The sequence below is a fragment of the Xenopus tropicalis genome, chromosome 7 (assembly GCF_000004195.4).
Source record: "Xenopus tropicalis strain Nigerian chromosome 7, UCB_Xtro_10.0, whole genome shotgun sequence".
Classification (NCBI taxonomy): Eukaryota; Metazoa; Chordata; class Amphibia; order Anura; family Pipidae; genus Xenopus; species Xenopus tropicalis.
This window is the reverse complement of record NC_030683.2, coordinates 7,521,413-7,542,429: the sequence shown is the minus strand read 5'-3', so window position 1 is coordinate 7,542,429 and position 21,017 is coordinate 7,521,413. Positions and strand designations below refer to the sequence as shown.

At 42.9% G+C, this 21,017-nt stretch overlaps 1 protein-coding gene across 1 annotated transcript; it reads left to right on the top strand.

The window, feature by feature from the left end:
* Positions 1-476: 476 nt before the first annotated feature.
* LOC108644866 (ovostatin-like) lies at positions 477-19,200 on the top strand. The gene is made up of 21 exons (XM_031905399.1): positions 477-1,071; positions 1,443-1,574; positions 2,118-2,301; positions 3,090-3,255; positions 4,359-4,411; positions 4,497-4,517; positions 5,881-6,052; positions 6,609-6,690; positions 6,815-6,923; positions 7,594-7,708; positions 7,901-7,983; positions 9,090-9,248; positions 9,707-9,931; positions 10,394-10,451; positions 11,028-11,102; positions 11,337-11,479; positions 12,569-12,718; positions 13,399-13,542; positions 15,555-15,702; positions 17,058-17,130; positions 18,658-19,200. Exons 2-21 carry the CDS (start codon positions 1,480-1,482, stop codon positions 18,791-18,793), a joined length of 2,391 nt encoding a protein of 796 aa, XP_031761259.1. The 5' UTR covers positions 477-1,071; positions 1,443-1,479; the 3' UTR covers positions 18,794-19,200.
* The last annotated feature ends 1,817 nt before the right edge of the window (positions 19,201-21,017 follow it).

Here is a 21,017-nt window from a genome sequence, read left to right as displayed (position 1 = left end):
TACATTCAGAGCTAATAATGTGTATATTATTACAATATCCATAGTCTGTTAGGTAATGCCCTGGGGGAGGAAGACTGTCTGCCCTGGAATGTAAGTGCGGATAAAATAGGACCGGGATAGAGGCCAACCATTCCTCTCAGTCTGGCTCCACAGGGAAAGATGGTGAGTTCTGCACCAATGCCGTTTTGGGGTCATGGAGCTTCTACTATGAAATCTGTTCCCCTCAGATGGCCACAAGGACAAGACTGAATGACTTCCCTGGAAGACCGTGTGTGTAACCAGTAAGTGTAAATATGTGCTCTTTGTGTGGGGCTGTTGGGACATTACTAGATATGCCAGGGCCTATTGTGACTCCATGAATGGTTGCTCCCATTTGCCTGGTACCTTCTCCTATAGATGTGAATGAGACAAGGGCTGCAGCACACAGAGACATATAGGACCCCCAGAGTTTATAGCTGCTCTGTAGAGGGTATAAAGGACAGAGCTCCCTTTGGCCAATGCAATGACTGAAATACAATGAATGCCATGAAAATATGCACCCAAGTGCTTTTCACAACTGCAAATGCAATAACCAGAAAAAAAATTGGGGGCCATTTTCAGGGGCCACCATTACACCAGAATTCAGCCCACAGGTCGGGCATTTGGATAAATAGATGTGTGTGTCTCCAACCCAATGCCAGACTGGGAGAGATGACTCCATAATGCCCAATGGGTCTGTGGTTTAAGTGATTGACTCTTGGTTTGTTCTGGGTGTTGCTATCTTTAGCTTCAACTGGACCTTTGTGGTTATGGAACTTTGCATTTTACATCTTCTTCCTCACCTGCCTTTATAGGGGATACTGGGGGATTTCTTGTGTCCCTTTATGTAGAACTTTATAAGTGAGTGTCTCTGTCAGTGTCTCTGTCAATAGTGGAGAGTTTTTTCTGACAAGGAACTTACTTGTTGAAATGTGAAGCTCCAGAGCAAACCAGGAAGAAAATGTTAATGGATAAATTCCGACCATGTGACGTTACCCTGGAAGATGCAATTGTACGCACCGGACCCAACGTTGAAGCCGTGTCTTCATTTAGGTAATTATGGCTTTCGGGGGGAATTATGGGAGACGTGAACTTCCCAAGTAGATGAAAATTGCGGGGGAAACAAAACTCGTGGGGAAACAAAACTGTCTGGATGAAAAAAATATAGTGTTATTTTGCATGTATATATTATAGGTATTTACTCCAGTAATAACATTTAAAAATGAAATGTAAAAACGCCATGTGTGGCCTTGCCCTTAAGCTTTGTAACAGGTAAAGTATCTCATTACCTAATCCAAATAAAGGCCAGTAGGCTTCTAGCCTCATTTTGCCAGGACACTGACATTCAAAATGTTTTTTGTTCCTGCCTGTCTTATCTGAAATCCAAACCCAATGCAGTCATAATGTCTCCTCCCATTCGCAAGGCGTATAAAGACCTACCCCAGGTAGTTGTGCCAGGAGATGCAGAAGGTTCCTGAGATGGGAACAATGTTCCTGAGAAGGTTTCTGTGCTGGGTTTCCATTTTGGGTCTCATCGGTGGTGTGGCCGCCAAGCCGTAAGTGATAGATAAATGCAATGGTGTATGGTTTTGATGGGCAAACAGTGAATCTTGGCTGTGATAACTGTATGAGGTATTGGGGATAAAGGGCAGCCAACAGTTCTGCACACTTTCCAGTATGTGTATGTATGTGTCTGGACCATCCTGGCTGATATCTAGGTACTATCCATATCAACTGGTTTGTCATTGAAGCAGCTTTGAAAATTCTATTTGCTGATGCACCAAATTGGCCAGGGCATGTTCCATCAGCAGATGAGTGATCTGCTTTCCACTATTGGCTATTAGTCCAAATGGATTTGATAAAAGGAAGGCTACCACACCATGTATGGACAATTATATGATATCTGTCTGTTTGGTCACAGGCCAGTCATTTGGATTCTGTGCAGCACCGGCCTGTGTATAGCCACCATAAAGTGCCAGAACTTACAATAGTCCTGAGGGTCATGAAGTATTTTGTGTTGTTTGACCTTCCCAGACAAACTGAAACTCCTCTGGGAATAATCTCATGACAATTCCAGCTAACGGATCTTTGGTTTGCAGGCAGTATGCATTCTCTGTCCCCTTTGTGCTGACCCCAGGAGAGAACACTATAGCATGCATGAACTTTCTGAACCTTGACGAACCCTTGCACCTCCATGTTTATTTGGCAACTAATGGAACAAACCACACCCTGTTTACTGATGAAATCCCGGCCAGAGACACCTTCCGGTGCAAAGAATTCCAGGTTGGTGATGTGTCCCAGTGGGGGTGAGAGGGAGGGATTCAGAAGGGAATTGTAACAGAATTATCTCCAGTGGATAGAATAAAGCCAGATTACATATACGTATGTTGAGTGTGATTTATATCTGAGGAACATCATTCAACTCATAACCCAAATTACATTCCCCCAGGGCAGCAAAGGGCAGTTCTATTAACTCATGCATAGCAATATCTTTAGGAAGCGCTCATCTTTGTACAGTTTGGGAAGGTAGTTAAATCCATAAATCATATCCTCTCTATAAGCCAACTTCTCTAGGTATCCATAGACTGAAGCAACTCGGCCTCCTTTGTTCTATGCCAAAGCCCAGTCCAGCTTACAATGTTTAAAGCCAAAGCCTAAAGCCAAAACCTGATCTAAAACTTTATTCATAGCCACACGTTTTGTAACAAAATGAGTTAAGGGGTCTGTTATAAGGGTTAAACATTTAGCAGAGCTTTGCTTTCCTTAGGAAGTCCCATTTACACCTTCACATATGTTTATAATTTACCTCTGACCTGGGCACGTTCCTATGGTATATATATTAAGTAGTCGGAGCTGTATACAAGTGAACCAATCAGAATATCCCATGTTACCATTTATCCAATGAATTTTAAAAAATGGTCATTTGCAACTTTGTTGAAATTGTATTGCTGATCCACACAATTGTGTGTAATGAATCTTCTCTGGTAGAATGTCTTGGTCTCAGCTTTTGTTTATACGGGTGTTGAAATATATTATATATGTAATTATGAGTAAAGCAATATGTTATATAGGTGCCTGATGTGGAGATTAATGAATATTCTGAGCCTCCTGTCATTACAATGGTGGCTACAGGCCAAGAGCTTGTCATTGTGAAACATCGGACCGTGGCCTTCAACAGGAACAATAACATTTACCTTGTACAACTGGACAGACCCATACACAGGCCTGGGCACAAAGGTACATGGCTTCTAATTATGATAGAGACAGTAAAACAATAACATGGAACCTGCTACAAATGATGTTTCCATTGATGTCCCTCACTGAAACATGTAACTATCTCTTCTGCTTCATCTTCTCAAACTAGAAGGCCCTTAGAACAACTCCAGGCAGCACTGTAGCAAATGTAATACATATTTAATTTACACAACAATTATTTTTTTCTGTATCTGGTGAGGTTTGTAGCCTGATCTTGTGGGGCACTCTCTGCCATGAAGAGGAACCCAACTGTATTCTGTACCGTTTCTGAAATAATTAACTTACTCTTCAATATGTCCCTCTGGGCAACCTGTATCTCTTCATTCTTCTTCATGCAGACGTACGGGTCAGATTTTGATTGAAAGGTAGGTATCGTTAGGGGGTCTTCCTTTTCCAAGAAGATGTGTTAGATGTAAATAAGACTCCTGCACAAACAAAATGACTCCAGCTTCTATCCTTCATGTAGATCAGTGATCCCTAACCAGGAACATGTTACTCACCACCCCTTGGATGTTGCTCCCAGTGGCCTCAAAGTAGGTGCTGATTTTTACATTTCTGTCTTGGAGGCAAGTTTTGGAAGCACAGAGATACAGTTTTACCCCAAGCAGAGCCTCCTGCCCAAATAGCCAATCACAGCCCTTATTTGGCACCGCTAAAGAACCTTTTTCATGCTTTTGTGGCCCCCCAACACTTTTTACATCTGTGTGTGGCTCACAAGTAATTGGGGATCCCTGATGTAGAGGGACAGGATGTCAGTCAGTGACGATTATTTTGAAAGATTGAGCTCTAATACGTCTTCTAGGCAAAGGGTGCAACCACCCAAATGATGTATTAGACCTAACTGTCAATCAAAACCTGACTCCACCTCCTGCATGAAGAGAGACAGATGATGAGAGGGGGATAGTAAAAAAGTAACTTGATTATTTCAGAAATAGTACAGAATTTTTTAACGTTATGTATGGAACCAATATCTGTAAAGCATTATGGAGCCCACTCCATTGTAACTTCAACCTCTTCCTAAACTTCTGGTTTCACCTATCGCTCTTACTAACTGTCGCTCAGACCCGTTGCTTCTTTCTTTCCAGTTCAGTTTCGGGTGATATCGCTAGATTCCAAGTTCCGGCCGGTGAACGAGGAGGTAAGCGCATTCTCTTTGGTTTGATACCAATCTACAAAAAATATACGTTGTATAAAGTATAACAATGAGTTCTTTTTATTTTCAGTATTCTGCAGTGAATATAATTGTGAGTATTAGTATTTTTATTATCTGGAACTTAATCTTATCTTCTATTTGAGTCTTGCAGACGTGTCAGTGATTGCTGTCTTTGTGTCTATTGTTGTATTTAGTCCTCATTGTTTTTTCCTTCAACTTTTCGGGCCATTAAAGTCTTGTAGAATGAATTGGGTCTTTTTATAATATGACCAGAATAAGTCAGGTTAGTCTGTGCATCAGGTGATAATATATAATATTACTGGGTATCACTACGTTTATGAGTTTCATTAGACTTATCACCAAGATCACGGTGCTTATTTATGAAGAGGACAAAGCTTAGGCACATTCTATGTTCTGCAGGCCCATTGTCTAAAGGCAATATACTCATTTCTAAGTGGCTTTTGCTGCTAGAGCAACTCAACATGGATATTGTTCACTGGATAATAATGACAGGGCACCCTAGCTTGGCTAAGGCTGCCTTCTTCTGGGCCTGTAACACATATCCACCCTCCTGAGAAGGTTCCAAGAAATGATTTCATGGTCCTGTCTGTCACACAATAGACACTCCTTGAAAAAACAATACATCTCCCACTACCTCTATTCCCTCAAGGAATATCCCCACTACCTCTATTCCCTCAAGGAATATCCCCACTACCTCTATTCCCTCAAGGAATATCCCCACTACCTCTATTCCCTCAAGGAATATCCCCACTACCTCTATCCCAAGGGAATTCCTATAATTCAGGTACTTCATAAAAAAGTGGGACATAAAGTAATAGTAATAGTCTATTCATGAGGAACAGTGTAATAATTCCCCAGAAAGGGAAAACCAACATATACAGTTGACATGAATCTGAGCAAAGTGTTTTCAGTGACTTCCCATGTATATGGCTTTACTAAGTATGGGAAGCAATATGAGGAGTTAGGCTGTCCCTAAGAGCTCCCCCGCCAGTACAAATAGGAAGGGATAGGGGCTGGCTAGTGAAGGAGAGATATGACTTGGGAAAAATTGGAAGGTAATACAAAGTAGTTTTTCAAGAGAAGACGGAAATGGTTGTCAAGAACAGGCAGAATGTCACGGCCGGCAGTAAATATTGAAAAACGAGAATCGGGCCAAGGGTCCGTAATGGAGAGGCAGAAGAAAGGGAGAAATCTGAAGTAAATGGGCCAGACAGGGAAAAGGTGAAACAGAGAATAAGCACTGAAACAATCCCAATTAGGAAGTCCAATAACGACGTCCGAGCACCAATCAGAACACTTCACAGACCAAAAAGTAGACTGCTCTGTGGGAGAGAACTTTTTATCTAGATTCGCTGTCTCTGCTCTAGATCTGTTCCACTCAGCCCACTGGTCACACTACAGCTACTATTAGGTCTCTCTCTCTTCCATGTTAGGGTTTGGAATCTGGGACTCCCCTGGCTGAGTGGCACAACCTGACAGCAGAACATGGAGTGGTGTCCTTGGACTTCACGCTGCCAAATGATGCTCCTTTAGGGTCGTACAATATCTTTGTGTGGAAATCAGAGCATATTGTGGCTTTCCATGAATTTAAAGTTAAAGAGTACGGTACGTCTGTGGAACCCATTCATGTCTCTCTCTCTCTATACAAACCCTGGTTCCTTTATGAACCAACCGTGCGCTCACTAGCAGCAAAATAATGTAGTTATAACAGCTAAGTACTCTGGTATCACCTTGATGCCCTGAGTTGCACCTTCCCCCAGTTGCTGTTTATGTCTCAGGCTTACAGATTAGGAGGAGATCACTATACAGGCAGTCTAGTATAAATGTAACCAGGAATTTGACTACTCTAAAGGTCCCCATACATGGGCCGATTGTAGCTGCCGATATCAGTCCCTTGGACCGTTATGGCAGCTTATCGGCCCGTGTAGGGGCAGGTTAAAAAATTCAGTCGGTTCGGGACCTTAAGTGACTTCTATTCCTCCAACAATTGCTCTGAAGAACTGAGAAGGAGGAATCAGCGGTAAAATGAAAGTACTTTCAGTTCCACTGTTCTGCATTTTGCAAGTAATAAAAACCATAACCTACTTGCCCCCTTCCTCCCACTCCAACTTTCCTTCCTTGTAAAAAAGTATCTGTTTTTGATTATGGGATTTACTCACAGAGTTGCCCAGATTCCAGCTGACTGTGGACGTTCCCAAGGAAATATTTCTAAAGAACAACATGTCGGTCAGTGTCAGTGCCGGGTAAGTGATTCCCCTGTTGCCCCCGTGTTTGCCCCCAGTACATTTGGCTTTCCCTGTGTAACCTCACAGCCTGACAGACACACTGTATTATATTCACCGTTACCTTTTACGTTCTCTGTTACAGAGGCCCCAATGGGCAGGGGGTCCCAGGGCGGCTCAGCGGCAGCCTTTGCACCAAATTCGGACTTGTCCATCCAGGAGACAATGATGTTTGTATCAATATCACAGGAGAAGTGAGTTTATTGTATCATTTCCCCAAAATATTATTTTCTCATTCCTGTCTTAAAGGAAAAGTAAACCTTGTGTGGTAGACTTATATTTACTTATAAACTCTCAGTGGTTCTTCTACAGCAGTGATCCCCAACCAGTGGCTCAGGGCAACATGTCGCTCCCCAACCCCTTGGATGTTGCTCTCAGTGCCCCCAAACCAGGGAGTTATGTTTGAATTCCTGACTTGGGGGCAAGTTTGGTTGAATAAAAACAAGATTTACTACCAAATAAAGCCCCCTGTAAGCTGATAGGGTGCATAGAGGCCCCTAATAGCCAATCACAGCCCTTATTTGGCTCCTCCATGAACTTTTATGGTGCTTGTGTTGCTCCCCAAGTCTTTTTACATTTGACTGTGGCTCACGAGTAAGAAAGGTTGGGGACCCCTGTTCTACAGGATTCACATAGTCTTGAACTCAACCGGAACCAGACTGGGTCACCAAGCGAAAAGGATACGGGGACTCAATGTGCAGAGGGGGGAAAGGGTTCCCATACTATGGGGCGCACTGAGCAATGGGGGGATTTAGGTGGAACTATAGGATAACTGGCACAACAAGTGTTGCGCCATACAAGGATGGGAGGATAAGGATGGGGGGATTCTGATTGATCAAACATATAATAAAATCTTTTCTGCAGACGGATTCCAGTGGGACGTTTAGCAAAGTACTTAACCTGAACGAACTCCCATTGGATTTGATAGGACATTATGTGGATCAGAAACTCAACATCACTGTGAAAGAGGAGGCCGCAGGTAAAAGGAATTTTGATAGGGAATTAAAAATCAGTTTTAAGATCGAAGTCTTTTCAGATGTCTGCACTGTCATCATTTATATATACATGGATATTATAACCCCATTTAAAAAAAAAAAAAATTATATTTAGAGAGAGCTGGATCTTCTATCCTGTTTGGTTTATTCATCTGTTTGTTGATCCTTTATTGCAGAAACTTTAGCTCCTCCTCCTAAAGTTACATTTGACCCTGAAGTTCTGCCGCCGTTGAAGCCGGGGATTCCTTACGTTGTTGGAGTAAGTTCTACTCCGTTCTATTGGCGTTTAAATGTACAGACCGTTGTATTATAATCCCCTTGGTGGGACCCAGAAGGGGTTAAACTTAGATGTTTAGTGGGTTTGCCATTATTATAATAGCTCAAGAACTCAGGTATTTATTAACAGTCTGTACAAACAAAGCATAGGGATTCCCCTGTACTAAGCACAATTCAGCAGGAACATCCCCCTAAGTTTGCTCATAGCCTGTACAGAGAGATACCATAAAACTATGGCACATAGGGATTCCCCTGTACTAAGCACAATTCAGCAGGAACATCCCCCTAAGTTTGCTCATAGCCTGTACAGAGAGATACCATAAAACTATGGCACATAGGGATTCCCCTGTACTAAGCACAATTCAGCAGGAACAGCCCCCTAAGTTTGCTCATAGCCTGTACAGAGAGATACCATAAAACTATGGCACATAGGGATTCCCCTGTACTAAGCACAATTCAGCAGGAACAGCCCCCTAAGTTTGCTCATAGCCTGTACAGAGAGATACCATAAAACTATGGCACATAGGGATTCCCCTGTACTAAGCACAATTCAGCAGGAACAGCCCCCTAAGTTTGCTCATAGCCTGTACAGAGAGATACCATAAAACTATGGCACATAAGGATTCCCCTGTACTAAGCACAATTCAGGGATTCCCCATAAAATACCATAAATTGGTTTCCATACAATGGAGCCTGGAGCTGTGGCTTAAGGACCCAACCTGTAGGCAAGATAGGAAGATATATGGGGACAACTCTCTCCTAGATACACGTTTGAGCCAAGTGGAAGACATTTGCTATTTAAGATATTCTTGGAACTTTGGGTAAATGCAGCCATTTAATGATGAATAATGTTTCATATATCTGTAACCTTGATGTGAGCTACGGGGCCTAAATCATTTTCTACCTCAGTGGGGCTTTCCCCTGAAAAGAGTCTGAGCTATCAGCCATGGGATGGAAGTATCTGCCCAAGGATCAATCCCAGATACATTGGCCCCTCTGATCTGTCCCACAGGGAACAGCAATGGGAGCCCCAATAGCACTCAGCGCTGCCTTTCCCTGGGCCCAAACCTTCTTTATCTGTGTTTCTAGATGACGTTGCGGGACCATGAGTTGAAGCCCATGAAGAACGAAGTGATTGAGCTGCAAATTAATTACGAGAGCGTCCAAAATCTGACCACCGACGCGGAAGGCAAAGCTCAGTATGAAATCGACATGGCCACATATGATAGTTCTTATCTTTTCATCTTGGTGAGAGTTACCTGTATATTGCAGTTAGTCTTCATTTTTTGCTTCATTTTGAAGTATTTTCATTTTTTGGGAATTTCATCTTCTACGGTATATAGTTGCTAGGGTTTATTAACCCGGTACAGAAGAACAGGAACAGCACCTCTTGTCTTTGTAGATTAAAATGCCTTTATTGCAAAGTTTTTTGGGGCAAACAACAACAGCAGCAACGTTTCAGGTCACATAAGACCTTTTATCAAGCTTTATTAACTCTACCAACGAGACACCTGTTTGTAAGGCAGAATGGACGAAGAAGATAAACATATTACAAATAAGGTAACACTGAACCCTCACAGTCAGTCTGGTTTTATTTGGTTGCCAGGTTCAGTGACCCCTAACAACCAGAAGAGGTGTATCAATTAATCACTCAAAGTAATTATAAAGGCCGGTGTTGCTGACATTTAATTCTCCTTCCTTCCTAGGCAAATTATAAGGCTGCAGGAGAGGAATCCAGGCCGGAAAGGTTAGATGATCCCCTTGATTATATTATAGCAGACCGGTTCTACTCTCTCACGGGAAGCTATATTCAGGTGGATTATCCCCAAAAGGAGCTGAGCTGCGGGAAAACCTATGACATCCCAGTGCGTTACTTGTTCAGCCCTGAGGGACTGGGAGGCGGAATCAGAAACATCTCTTTTTACTACCTGGTGAGTGATGGGAGAACTAGAAAATACATGAAGGTCGGGACCCACCTAGTATAGTGGGGACTTTAGGTTCTGTGTATCTCTGTATGTAACAATGTTCCCTCCTTGGTGTTACACTGGGATTGGCTGAGGGTGGTGTTGTTAATAAACAATGGGTCAGGGATCAAAGAGCGACCTGGAAACAGCCTATGGTGATCAGTCAGATCCTTGACTTCAACTCTACTATGTGTTTGTCTCATTCAAACACCCATAGAACATGTTCGTGCCACTTAAGTGAGAGTCTCCTCTTCTCCTAAACCAACCTCCTGTGGCCCCAGCCCTGCCCTATTCCTCCAAGTCTTCTTGTACTTGTGCACCCAATACCCTGCACCCCAGGAGATGGGAGACACATGTCTGTGGCCTTCTGGTGCTGGGTGTCGGATGGGGACAACATGCAGGTACAATAACTTCTCTTTGCCACTACAGATGGTGTCACGAGGCAAGATTGTGAGCTCTGGGGAACACTCGGTGGATGTCAGTGACAGTGAGTATATACAGGCCACGTGTTCTTGTGCCTCTAGGACACAATGATAATTTGATAGGTCACATATCAACGATCTGTTTCTGTAAAGTTGCTGCTCAGAATGTTTAGTTCTCCTGTAAGTTGTATTGCTTGGGGGGCAGCAGAGTCACAACCAGTAAGGTTCTGGCACTGGGAAATATATATCATGTAAAGGTGGCCATACACGGGCCGTTAGTAGCTGCCGATATCTGTCCCTTAGAACGATTCGGCAGCTTATCGGCCCGTGTAGGGGCACCAACGACTGGCTTGCCCAACCAATATCTGGCCTGGAATCGGGCAGATATCGATCGGGCAGGTTAAAAAATTACTGAGGCGATGCGGTCCCCGATCCGACTGCGCCATAAACAGTCGTTATAATTCGATCATTTGGCCCCAGGGCCAAATGACTGAATTAGCCTAAATTCCCCCAAGATCGCCCACCCGTAGGTGGGGATATCAGGAGAAGATCCACTCGCTTGGTGACCTCACCAGGTGAGCAGATCGTTACATGTATGGCCAACTTAACTCGTGTGATTGTCTTTATTTCTTTTCTGGCAGAGCTGCCCTGCCTTAGGGCAACAGGACAAGACAAGAATATGACATTTGGTGAAGTCTTGGTGGATGTGAACATGAGTGGGTATATTTAAGTCACATGTTTTTGTATGTCTAGGACAGAAGGTTGATATGATTCATTGGCAGGTCACATAGTAGGTATCAGTTATCTGCTGGTTACCTTTTCATGAAGAACGTAGTAACAAGACACAAATGGTGACAAGTAGGAAGGAGAGTCTCTTTTATCTTGGAACAACTAACAAGGAATGGTCATTGGTTTCCAGCTCATGTGCCTTTAATGTTCCCCTCTGGCAGCTCGGTGTGGCAACTTCTCCCTCAGTCTGACTATGCCTTCCCAGTATAGCCCCAGCATCAATATTGTGGTATACAGCATGCTGCAGGCAGAGGTTATAACCGACATTGCTCATCTTAACATGGAGAAGTGCTTGAAACACCAGGTAAGTGAGAAAAAAATGGGGACAAATACACTGATCTTGACTTTGATGGTTTCTTCTTGGCATTCAATCCCTTATACAGTATTATGGGCAATTTCATTCAGATGCTTTCTGATGTTTTCAGTTAAAGTCAATTTGTGGTTAATGTCCAAGTGAGAATTTTGCTTCTGCCCCATTCTCCTCCCTGGAGCAGCAGTAGTATAAGTGGTGATGATAATGGTCTGTGTCAGATGCAATCGCTCTGGTTTCCCTCACAATCTAAGGATTCATGGTGTATACAGTAGGATAAAGGTTTTGCACACCTCTATTCAGCCTCCATAATGGTTTAGACAGCTAAGAGCTGGTCTTGTTTTACAGTTGGGAGGAGGAGTTGTTTCCTTAATCCAAAGTACCTTCCTGACAGTTCAGTATTTGGCCTGCAAAGCAAAAAAACTCACCATGTGCTTGGACTTTTTCTGTGGATTTCTACTTGGTGGAAGGGGTGGTTGGTTCCAGAAGAGCCTGAGGTGGAGCTAGGTCTCAGGAGAAGACAATGTAAGAACATCTTCTTTAATAGCTGGCTCTAGAAGTTAGAGGCAGGATTTGGGGTAGCAGAGCAACCAGGTTTCAAAGAGGAGGCCAGAAGGGTTAGTAGCCTGCGGTGTTATGTGCCAGTAGGGACTCAAGTGGTCAGGCTTAATGTTAGGCAGTCCCCAATAATTATAACCTCTTATCTGATACCCAGGGAGCTGTGACTGGTCGAGCCCTAGTTGGGCAGGGACATCTGTAGGTAGCGCTGGGCTCTTAGTACTTCATGCTTGAGTTTGGGCATTCTAGGAACCATTAGTGTAATGGATGTTGTTATGGGTCAAAGTATGACAGAAGCCAAAGTTTTGGTTTGGGCGCTTATCATTAGAACATATTAGAAGGTGGAAGCCAAGAACATTTGAAGTTGTGTTACCTACATACTTTCTCAGTAAAATGAATTTATGCATAAGTTTCATTACATTATATTTTGGGAAATGGCTTCTCTGTTAGTGAGAGGCCATAAATGTACAACAGAACGACTTATTTAATGTTATTTTCCTTTGTTCATTGTTGTTTTCTTCTAAGGTTTCCCTGAGCTTCTCGGCATCTGACGGGGCTCCTGGATCTGATGTCTACCTGATGCTAAAAGCCGACCCCGGATCCCTGTGTGGCCTCCAGATCATTGACTCCAGCATTCTTCTACATAATAATAAGGGGCAAATCACAGCTGAGGAGGTGCGGCATGGAGAAATGTAACGTTTGTTACACTAGGGACTAGGCACTAAAATAGGAACAAATGTTCATTGTTGTGATTATCTTTAAGGATCAGCAATGTATTCTGTAGCACCTTTATGTGTTAATCTGTCCCTGCTGCACTGGAGCTTACAGTCAAAGTCCCTGTTACATTTACACACACTAGAGTTATTCATTTTATTAGTAGCCGGTTTACTTGCCTGTATGGGAGTGTGGGAGAACTTGTGGACCCCCAGGCCACAGTGCTAATTACTGCATCGCTGTGCTGCTTACCCTGTATTAACTTTGGCTCTCAAATAAAACAAATTCAATGTATTTCTCTGACCCAACCCTACCCAACTTTACCCAACTTTGACCCAACCCTACCCAATTCTGACCCAACTCTGACCCAACCCTACCCAACTCTGACCCAACCATACAAAGACACATGTGCTTGATTTCTACTTTGTGGCACGTTGGACTAAGACAAAGGTCATGATGGGTCAAATGCGCCTTTCGTCCTTCTAATAAAGCAGCCCTGCTTTAATAATAAGCCCCGCTGTTCTATCCCTCATTGTATCAGCAGCCATGTCCTAACATCTAATTGGCCTGTGAATGTGCTTAAAAAAAAAGAAAAGAAATGATCAGTTTCAGTTCAGCTACTTTGCTATTTTCTGTTTCAGTTGGAATATGCTCTGTATAATCAGGAAGTTGTGTTTATGGAGAACCATCTTGTTCCAGAGGAGCCGGAAACATCATGCATTAAAGGCAATGGATCTGATTCTGTGTTATTTTATAGGGAAGGATCTGCTTATTTTGACTTCCAAGTAAGCATTTTGTAAATATTAATACAGGCCATTGTTGGGCAGATAATTGCCCTTCACTCTATGTCCAGGAGGTGGTTTGTACAGGGATAGAGAAATGGCTGACGGACTCAGGGTTCTGTATTGGGTCTACTTCTATTTCATCCATTCATGACTCAGGGAAGACATTAAAAGCAATGTTTCTGTGTTAGTAGATGACACAATACTATAGAATCCACCCAGAATAAAATCAGCTGTGGAGGGGGATCCGGGCAAACTGGTTATCTGGGCATGTAAGGGGCAAATAGGCATAAGGTTGTAGTCTGATAGCTCATGGCTCAAGTTCAGGAAACCGGAAGAAGCCTGAGAGAATTGTGCAGTTGGCGACAGAGTAAATTCTAGAGGTGACTGGGAGCCCGTGAAGGATGTGCATAGTGGAGAATCTGATGTGGAGTGATGAGATCGTTGAATCAGCAGAGTTTTTTACAGATTGGAGTTGTGAAAAATGATATATTGGGACACCTGCAAGGATTAAGTTACAGTAGTCATGGCAGGAAATGACATTTAGTTGTATACAGCCAATGTTGCGCACATGAAAGCGACAGGACTTAGCAAGTGTTTGGAAGTACAGTATGGTGTAAAAGACAAACGGGTGTCAAAGATAATTCCTAGGCAGCGCCCCTGTGTGGCTGATTGTAAGGTGATGTTGTAAAGTGTGAGTGAAACCTGAAATATGGGGTAAGATGTAGAAATATGATACATTCTGGTTTAGAGAGATTCAGGTGGTGCTGTAACATCCAAGGAGATAGCAGAAAGGCAATGTTTAACTTGGGAAAGGACATAAGAAGAGAGGTCAAAAGTAGAATGGTAGAGTTGGGCATCATCAGCATAAAGGTGGTATTGAAGTCCAAAATCTGTATATGTTTTCCTAGGATGAGGTAAAGTTAGAGAAATGTTTAAGAGGAGTGGGTGGTCAACATTGTCAAAGGTTTTGAAGAGATCTAGAAGGACAAATATTCCATAATGTCCTTTAGACTTTGCCAAGAGAAGATCACTGTGTTATTTTGGCGAGTGCAGATTTTGCTGAGTGTTGGGCAGAAGCCAGTTTGCAGAGGATCAAGCATGGAACTGAGTGTGATACTGGCCGAGGCAGTTAAAAAAAGCCTTTCCAACAGTTTGGAGTAGTGAAACTGGACAATAGTTGGTAGGAGAGCTGGGGTCAGGGTTTTTTTAAGGATGAAGATTAGTACTGGTTTGTATGAAGATAGAAAAGTACCTGCAGAAAGTGAAAAGTTAAATATATGGGCAAGTGAAGGGCTGAGTGTATCAGAACTTGGGTGAAGGACGTGAGAAGGTACAGGGTCAAGGGAGCAGATGGTGGGGTGGGAGCAGACCAATTGTACTTCATTTACTGTAAAAAGAGTGTAAAGTAGATGTCACTGTATTGCAAGTTCTGTTGATATTGTCATTGGACACTGAGTCTAATGTGATCTGTTTTGAGCAAGGGCTTAAGCAGTTACAGTAATGGGTGGAAGAGGTGGCACAGAAGGTAGTTAGATGTTGCATCCAAGTATGGTGATTAAAAAGGTAGGTCGGAGATGTAAGAAGAAAAGTACAGCAGTTTCGCTAATGGAACAGCTTGTTTGTAGCAGGAAAGCATGGGCTTGATGTGGGGCGGGCAGGGTCAGTTTGTGGCTTTCTTCACTCACTTTCAACTTATGGAGAACATCTTCTGAGGTAGCAAGTTGAGCTAGTGTGCCAAGGCTGGATTTAACTGGGCAAGTGTGGCAAGAGTTGGGTGCCAAGAGATGATGAGAGCACATCATTGTAGAGAGAAGGTCTCATATCATAGATCTGATGTGCTGCTACTGCTGGGTCAAGTAGAGAACACATGTCAACGGCTCTTTTGCAGTTCAGCTACTGCCGATACCCCTTTATAAACATGCCCCAGCAGAAAACTTAGGAATCCCCCTCTAGTGAACTGTAATGCGCTCTATTGTCACTTAATATTTATGTTCTGTTTCCCTTTCATTTAGAACGCTGGCTTAATTTTTGCTACAAACACATCCCTGCAGAGACCTTGGATATGTGGCGACCTAAGAAGGTCCAGAGGGTATTTCTTTAGGCAGAGGATGATGCTCCATAACACAAAATATAAGAAACATCATTACAATACATTTGAGGGTAACATGTTTTGAGCTACTTTATGTATCACCAACGCTTATATAAAGTACACTTTGCATGGAGGTCATTAGTGGAGCCTGGGCCAATACAGCTTGTCGCTGTTGTTGGATGCTGGGGACTTGTATTCTAACACTATTTGAAGAAGCAGACTGGGCAACCACTGATACGGAGTGCTACGTATGGTACCTCCGCTTAATTATGAATGAAGCACTCAATATGATGGGTCAGTTTTATCAAAGTGTGAAATTAAGAATTACTACAGAAATATGTCCCCACTTTCTATTCATTTCTATGACATTGTCAGACGCGTATTTATTCATGGGTGAAAGGTAGAGTTCACCATTGTTGAACTCTAAACACACTTCTAAAAATCCCATACAAATGAGTAGAAAGTGGGCAAATTTCTCTGTGGTGAGCTCTAATTTCCCACTTTGATAAATGTCCCCCATGAGTTAATATGACGTTCTAACCTTTTGCCTGTTGCTATGGGTAACCCAGAGACATTCACACCTAGCGACAATCAAGATTTGCAGATTCCCAAGACGGCCAAGCTTGCCACAGAATGGAAGGGTTTGGGTGGATCAGTGACCTGTTTGGGTTGGACCTGGTGTATCAGGGGATATAGTTGGACTTAATCTATTTAGACATAATTTAAACTCGGGGTCCATTTTACTTTGCTGGCATGTCCCAGCCTTCTGGGGGCCTGAGCAAGCAGTGGACTAATAACCCAAGTACATTATTTCTGATGGCAGCCTTGCTTGTGGCCCTGCATATTCATTCATGCAATATATGGTGGAGCTCTGTTTGCCTTTGCACTATATTCCCATGTCCCCAGTGATTACTAATTAAGGCTTACACGGAACTTAGCGGTAGGCTAGCTTTGGGTCCTCAATGAGAGATTATGCCATATGTGCCATGTAATCCTTATGTTATCGGTGAAGCTAAAGCCACTAACCAAGCAGAGAAAGGACTCTATTTCTCAGTAGGCTTTACCTTCTCCAGCCATCAGGAAGACGCTGGCCTCCATGTGGCATCAATGCTGTTATATCATAGATAATGAGTATTCACTATCCTCCACACCAGTTGGTGATGCCTCAGACTTTCAAGCCAATTTCTTTTTAGCCACTCAGCTTGGACCTTTTATGAGCATTTGCCACTGGCTCAGATGCTTTGCTATTGCACCATAAAATAGGATCTAAGTTCAGTTCTTAAGGGAACATACCCTTTTGGAAGTACCTGCTCCCAATATGTTTCATATCCCTTATTTTCTATAAATGTTTTTTTTTTCATTTGATCCATTTAATGGCAGGAACTTGCAGACACATGACTGATCTATATTTATTTCACATTTGCAGAGCAATTCCCAAAAGTCACAAAACTGAAATATGCTTTCCCTGAAATCTGGAGTTTCGATGTGGTCATGGTTGGGTGAGTGTCTCTGATACAGAATCTAGATAATGGTAATGGTTATTTAATTTGGGTTAAAAAAAGATGACTGTCCATCAAGTTCCACCTCTCCAAATGACCCTTCCCCTTTGCACATACGAGAATGACACATGCATGGATGAGTTCTTGAACAATCAGAATATCCAAGGCTATTGTCATACTAATATCTACAGTTAGTATTAGTGGTTGTATATATAGTTTATGTATGTGAGTGTATAGATAAGTAAGTATGGGTTGTGGGTTGAACTTGATGGACTTGATAGATCTTTTTTCAACCCTATGTAACATACACACACAAAATAACTGTTGATCTTGATATCACTGTGGCCTTGGATATTCTTCTTGATCAAGAACTCATCCAGGCCCCTCTAAAAGGCATTAAGAGAATCTGCCCTCCCAACATCTCCTGGCCGGCCATTCCCCAACCTCACTGCCCAGACTTGGGCCCATTTTCTGCCTCATGTGAAAGTTCAGTTCCTCAGTTGTGGGGCTCTTGTTCTTTTCTCTGTGAAGAAAGACCCCTCATTTTCGGTCTATAATCCTCCTTAAGGACTGGCTCCCCACATTACCAGGGATCTACAAAGAAGCAAAATGATGTTTTCTTCCCTCATATTATAGGGATTATTAGAACTGAAGAAAACTTTACATTTGCTATTTCATAGTTACTGAAGTTCTAACCTTTAAAAGGAATATTATGATTGATGGATACCACAGATGTAATCTGGGGCTTACAAATCCAGGGCAAGGTGCAGAGAACACATTCCCAAGAACAAGGGAGCCCTGTACTGAATGCCTGCCATTGAGTTAGAGGGTTGAGTAGAAGGCTTTCTCCAGTGATTTGTGGCCTCTGATATTCCCTTGGGCCACGGAATGACATTGCTACAGTTAAGGTGGCCATACACGGGCCGATTGTAGCTGCTGATATCGTTCCCTTAGACCGATTCGGCAGTTTATCGGTTTGTGTAGGGGCAGGAACGACAGGCGTGCCCGACCGATATCTGGCCTGAAATTGGCCAGATATCGATCGGGCAGGTTAAAAGATTTAGTAGGATCAGGGGCATCAGGTCGTTGATTCAGTCCCGGAACCGACTGCGCCCATTGCCGCCGTTATAATTCGATCATTTGGCCCCAGGACCAAACGATTGAATTAGCCTACATTGGCCCGATATCGCCCACCCGTAGGTGGGGATATTGGGAGAAGATCCGCTCGTGAGCGGATCTTAACGTGTATGGCCACCTTTAGAAAGAGGCACACAAAAGTCAGGGAGAAAGAAGAGGAGTTGGGCACAATGTATAACCATAGTACTTTTCCACATCTTTGATAAATGAAGCCACTTGATTTTGGAGAAACGTTGATAGTAATGGAGAATCCATGTACAGCAGGAGGAACACCATGCCCAGCATTATTCCACCTAGCATTGTAACCTCCATAACATATAATGTGGCTCTAGCGCTTCATCACCCTGACCTGTATCTGCTCTAATTGTGACTTCTCATTCTTCCTGCCAGTGAGAGCGGCTCAGCATCTGTAACCCTGCGAGTCCCGGACACCAGCAGCCAATGGCAAGCTTCCATGTTCTGTCTTTCAGAGGAGAGTGGACTTGGGATAACCAATTATCCATCCAACTTCACCTCCACCCTGTAGTACGCTGAACAACATGATTGCTGAAGGGCTTTATTGAAAAGCCAGAGTTGGGAACCGGGGTTGTTTATTGAAGTATAAACAACCCCATTTAATATTAGTGTGGGGGGGGTTATTATAACCTTGGTTAATTTGCTTGTGTTGGTTAAATGAAGTTAGGAATGCTAGAGGCTATTAAATCCTTGAACAAAGCTGCAAGCCGTACTGCCCTCGGGGCACAAACATGGAGCTGGTCATATTCCCATGTTCCCCTGTATTTCTGCCTTTGGAATTCTGGGAATCGTTCTGTCCATAAGGTGTTATTCTTTCACTTCATGCCTTCTTACCTAGACATTGGGCATTCCCTGGGGTCCAGATCTCTACTGCTGCCGTCAATGTGTAGCCACCAATAAAAGCCGAGTATAAACTGATCTACTCCTGTGTTGTGCAGTCATTTGTACACGTAACAAAAAATTGAAAAGACGTGCGCTGAGGTTGCATTCCACTTGTCCTTTCTTAGTGGGGTCTCAGTATTGGGGCCTCTGTGACTAACTACTTGCATCAAGGTGACTGTGACATTCTGCTGTGTCCTACTGTGCTGCTCTGTGTATAACACCCCTATCTTCCATTATTGCTCTTTGTATAACGCTCAGAGCTGCCGTTGCTGGCTGTATGCATAGGCGGATTTTCAATAAGGCTTGGGGAGGCTAAGCCTCCCCAAACCTGCTCTGGCACCCAAAAAATAAAAAAACCTGGCTCCGTTTCTGTGCTGTCCTGCAAATCTTCTCCTGTCCCTGCAAGCTCCGGGTTCTGCTCTAATCAGCTGTGCTCTGATTGGATCTTTCTTCTTGTATATTCTCCAATCAGAGCACAGCTTTCTTGACAGACAGTAAAATTGACCAATCAAGACACAGATGCAGACAGGGATCGGGAAATTTTGCAAACTGCAGAAATGAAGACTTAAAAAAGAAGAATCTGCAGACTGTAAGTTTATCCATGAACCAGCTTTGAACTTTGCTGCAGTTTTCATCCCACAGGTACTATACACAGGTACTATACTGTATATGTTCTAAAGGCTGACCCACTAGCTGAAATTAAATTGTTTTTTGTCATCTGACATTTATAATATCCCTATCCCCTACCCTAACAGATGGAGGGTAAGTTAATTTTTCCCCCGTGACAAAGCTCATTGTGCTTTTATATATTTGTTATGGTTTTTTGCACATTCTATTTTTTTTTTTTTACTTTTGTCATTGTTTTTTTCATTTATAGTAAGTTACAGTGGGGCCAATGCTGTGTATCAGTGCCAGTGTTATAGTGCCAGGGCCTGAATATCTGCCATCTGTACCCACTGCTCCTCATGGCATATAATGTGCTGGGTTTGTATATAAAGACTGTGTCTCACTGTATATAACGTGCCTGGGATGTCAGTACCCGCTGCCTCAATTTCTATAAAGCTAACTTAAACACATCTAATGGGGAGGTTCACTTTTAAGTTAACTTGTAGTATATTATAGAATGGCCTATTCCTAGCAACTTTGCAATTGGTCTTCCTAGTTAATTTTATATAGTTTTTGAATAATTTGCCTTTTGCTTCTGCGTCTTTCCAGCTTTCAAATGAGGGTCACTGACCAAAAAGTATTGCTCTGTGAAGCTAAAGTTTTATTTTTCCATGCAGGCCCCTTAACTATTCATATTCCCATCTCTTGTTTAAACCACTACCTGGTATATAAGACCCTAGCAACCAGATAGCTGCTGAAATACCAAATGGAGAGCTGCTGAACAAAAAGCTAAATAACCGAAAAACCATTAAAAATAAAAGAGGACCAATTGCAAATTGTCTCAGAATATCAGTGTCTACATCATATTAAAAGTTAATTTAAAGGTGAACTACCCCTTTAACCTAACTGAACACAAATGTATAGAGAACCCCTAACAGAAGTGCACGTATGAATGCTTTTACATCCTAAGCATTTTAGGGTTAAAAAAATCCCCCCCACCCGCACTTTTGCACAGTATCCCTGGGAGTCAGTGGGAACTGCCAGAGGTAGTTGGGAGGTTAATTTTTTACACCAGCAGTGAATCCACTAAGTGTCACATTAGGCTGATGCCACATGCGGCGTAGGGCTGATTTTTTCGGCAAGCGGAAAAACGCTTGCTGAAAATTCAGCCCTACTCCTGCTACTTGTGCCTGCACCCGAATGAATGGGATACGCTCGGGTGCAGGCACATGTAGCCGATATACGCA

Bases quoted from the DNA above. Each gene is read 5' to 3' on its own strand.
- LOC108644866 (XM_031905399.1), top strand. From the start codon at position 1,480: ATGCAGAAGGTTCCTGAGATGGGAACAATGTTCCTGAGAAGGTTTCTG. The intron at 4,518-5,880 runs GTGAGTATTAGT...CTTCCATGTTAG, and splicing joins ATTCTGCAGTGAATATAATT to GGTTTGGAATCTGGGACTCC. The intron at 9,932-10,393 runs GTGAGTGATGGG...TTGCCACTACAG, and splicing joins ACATCTCTTTTTACTACCTG to ATGGTGTCACGAGGCAAGAT.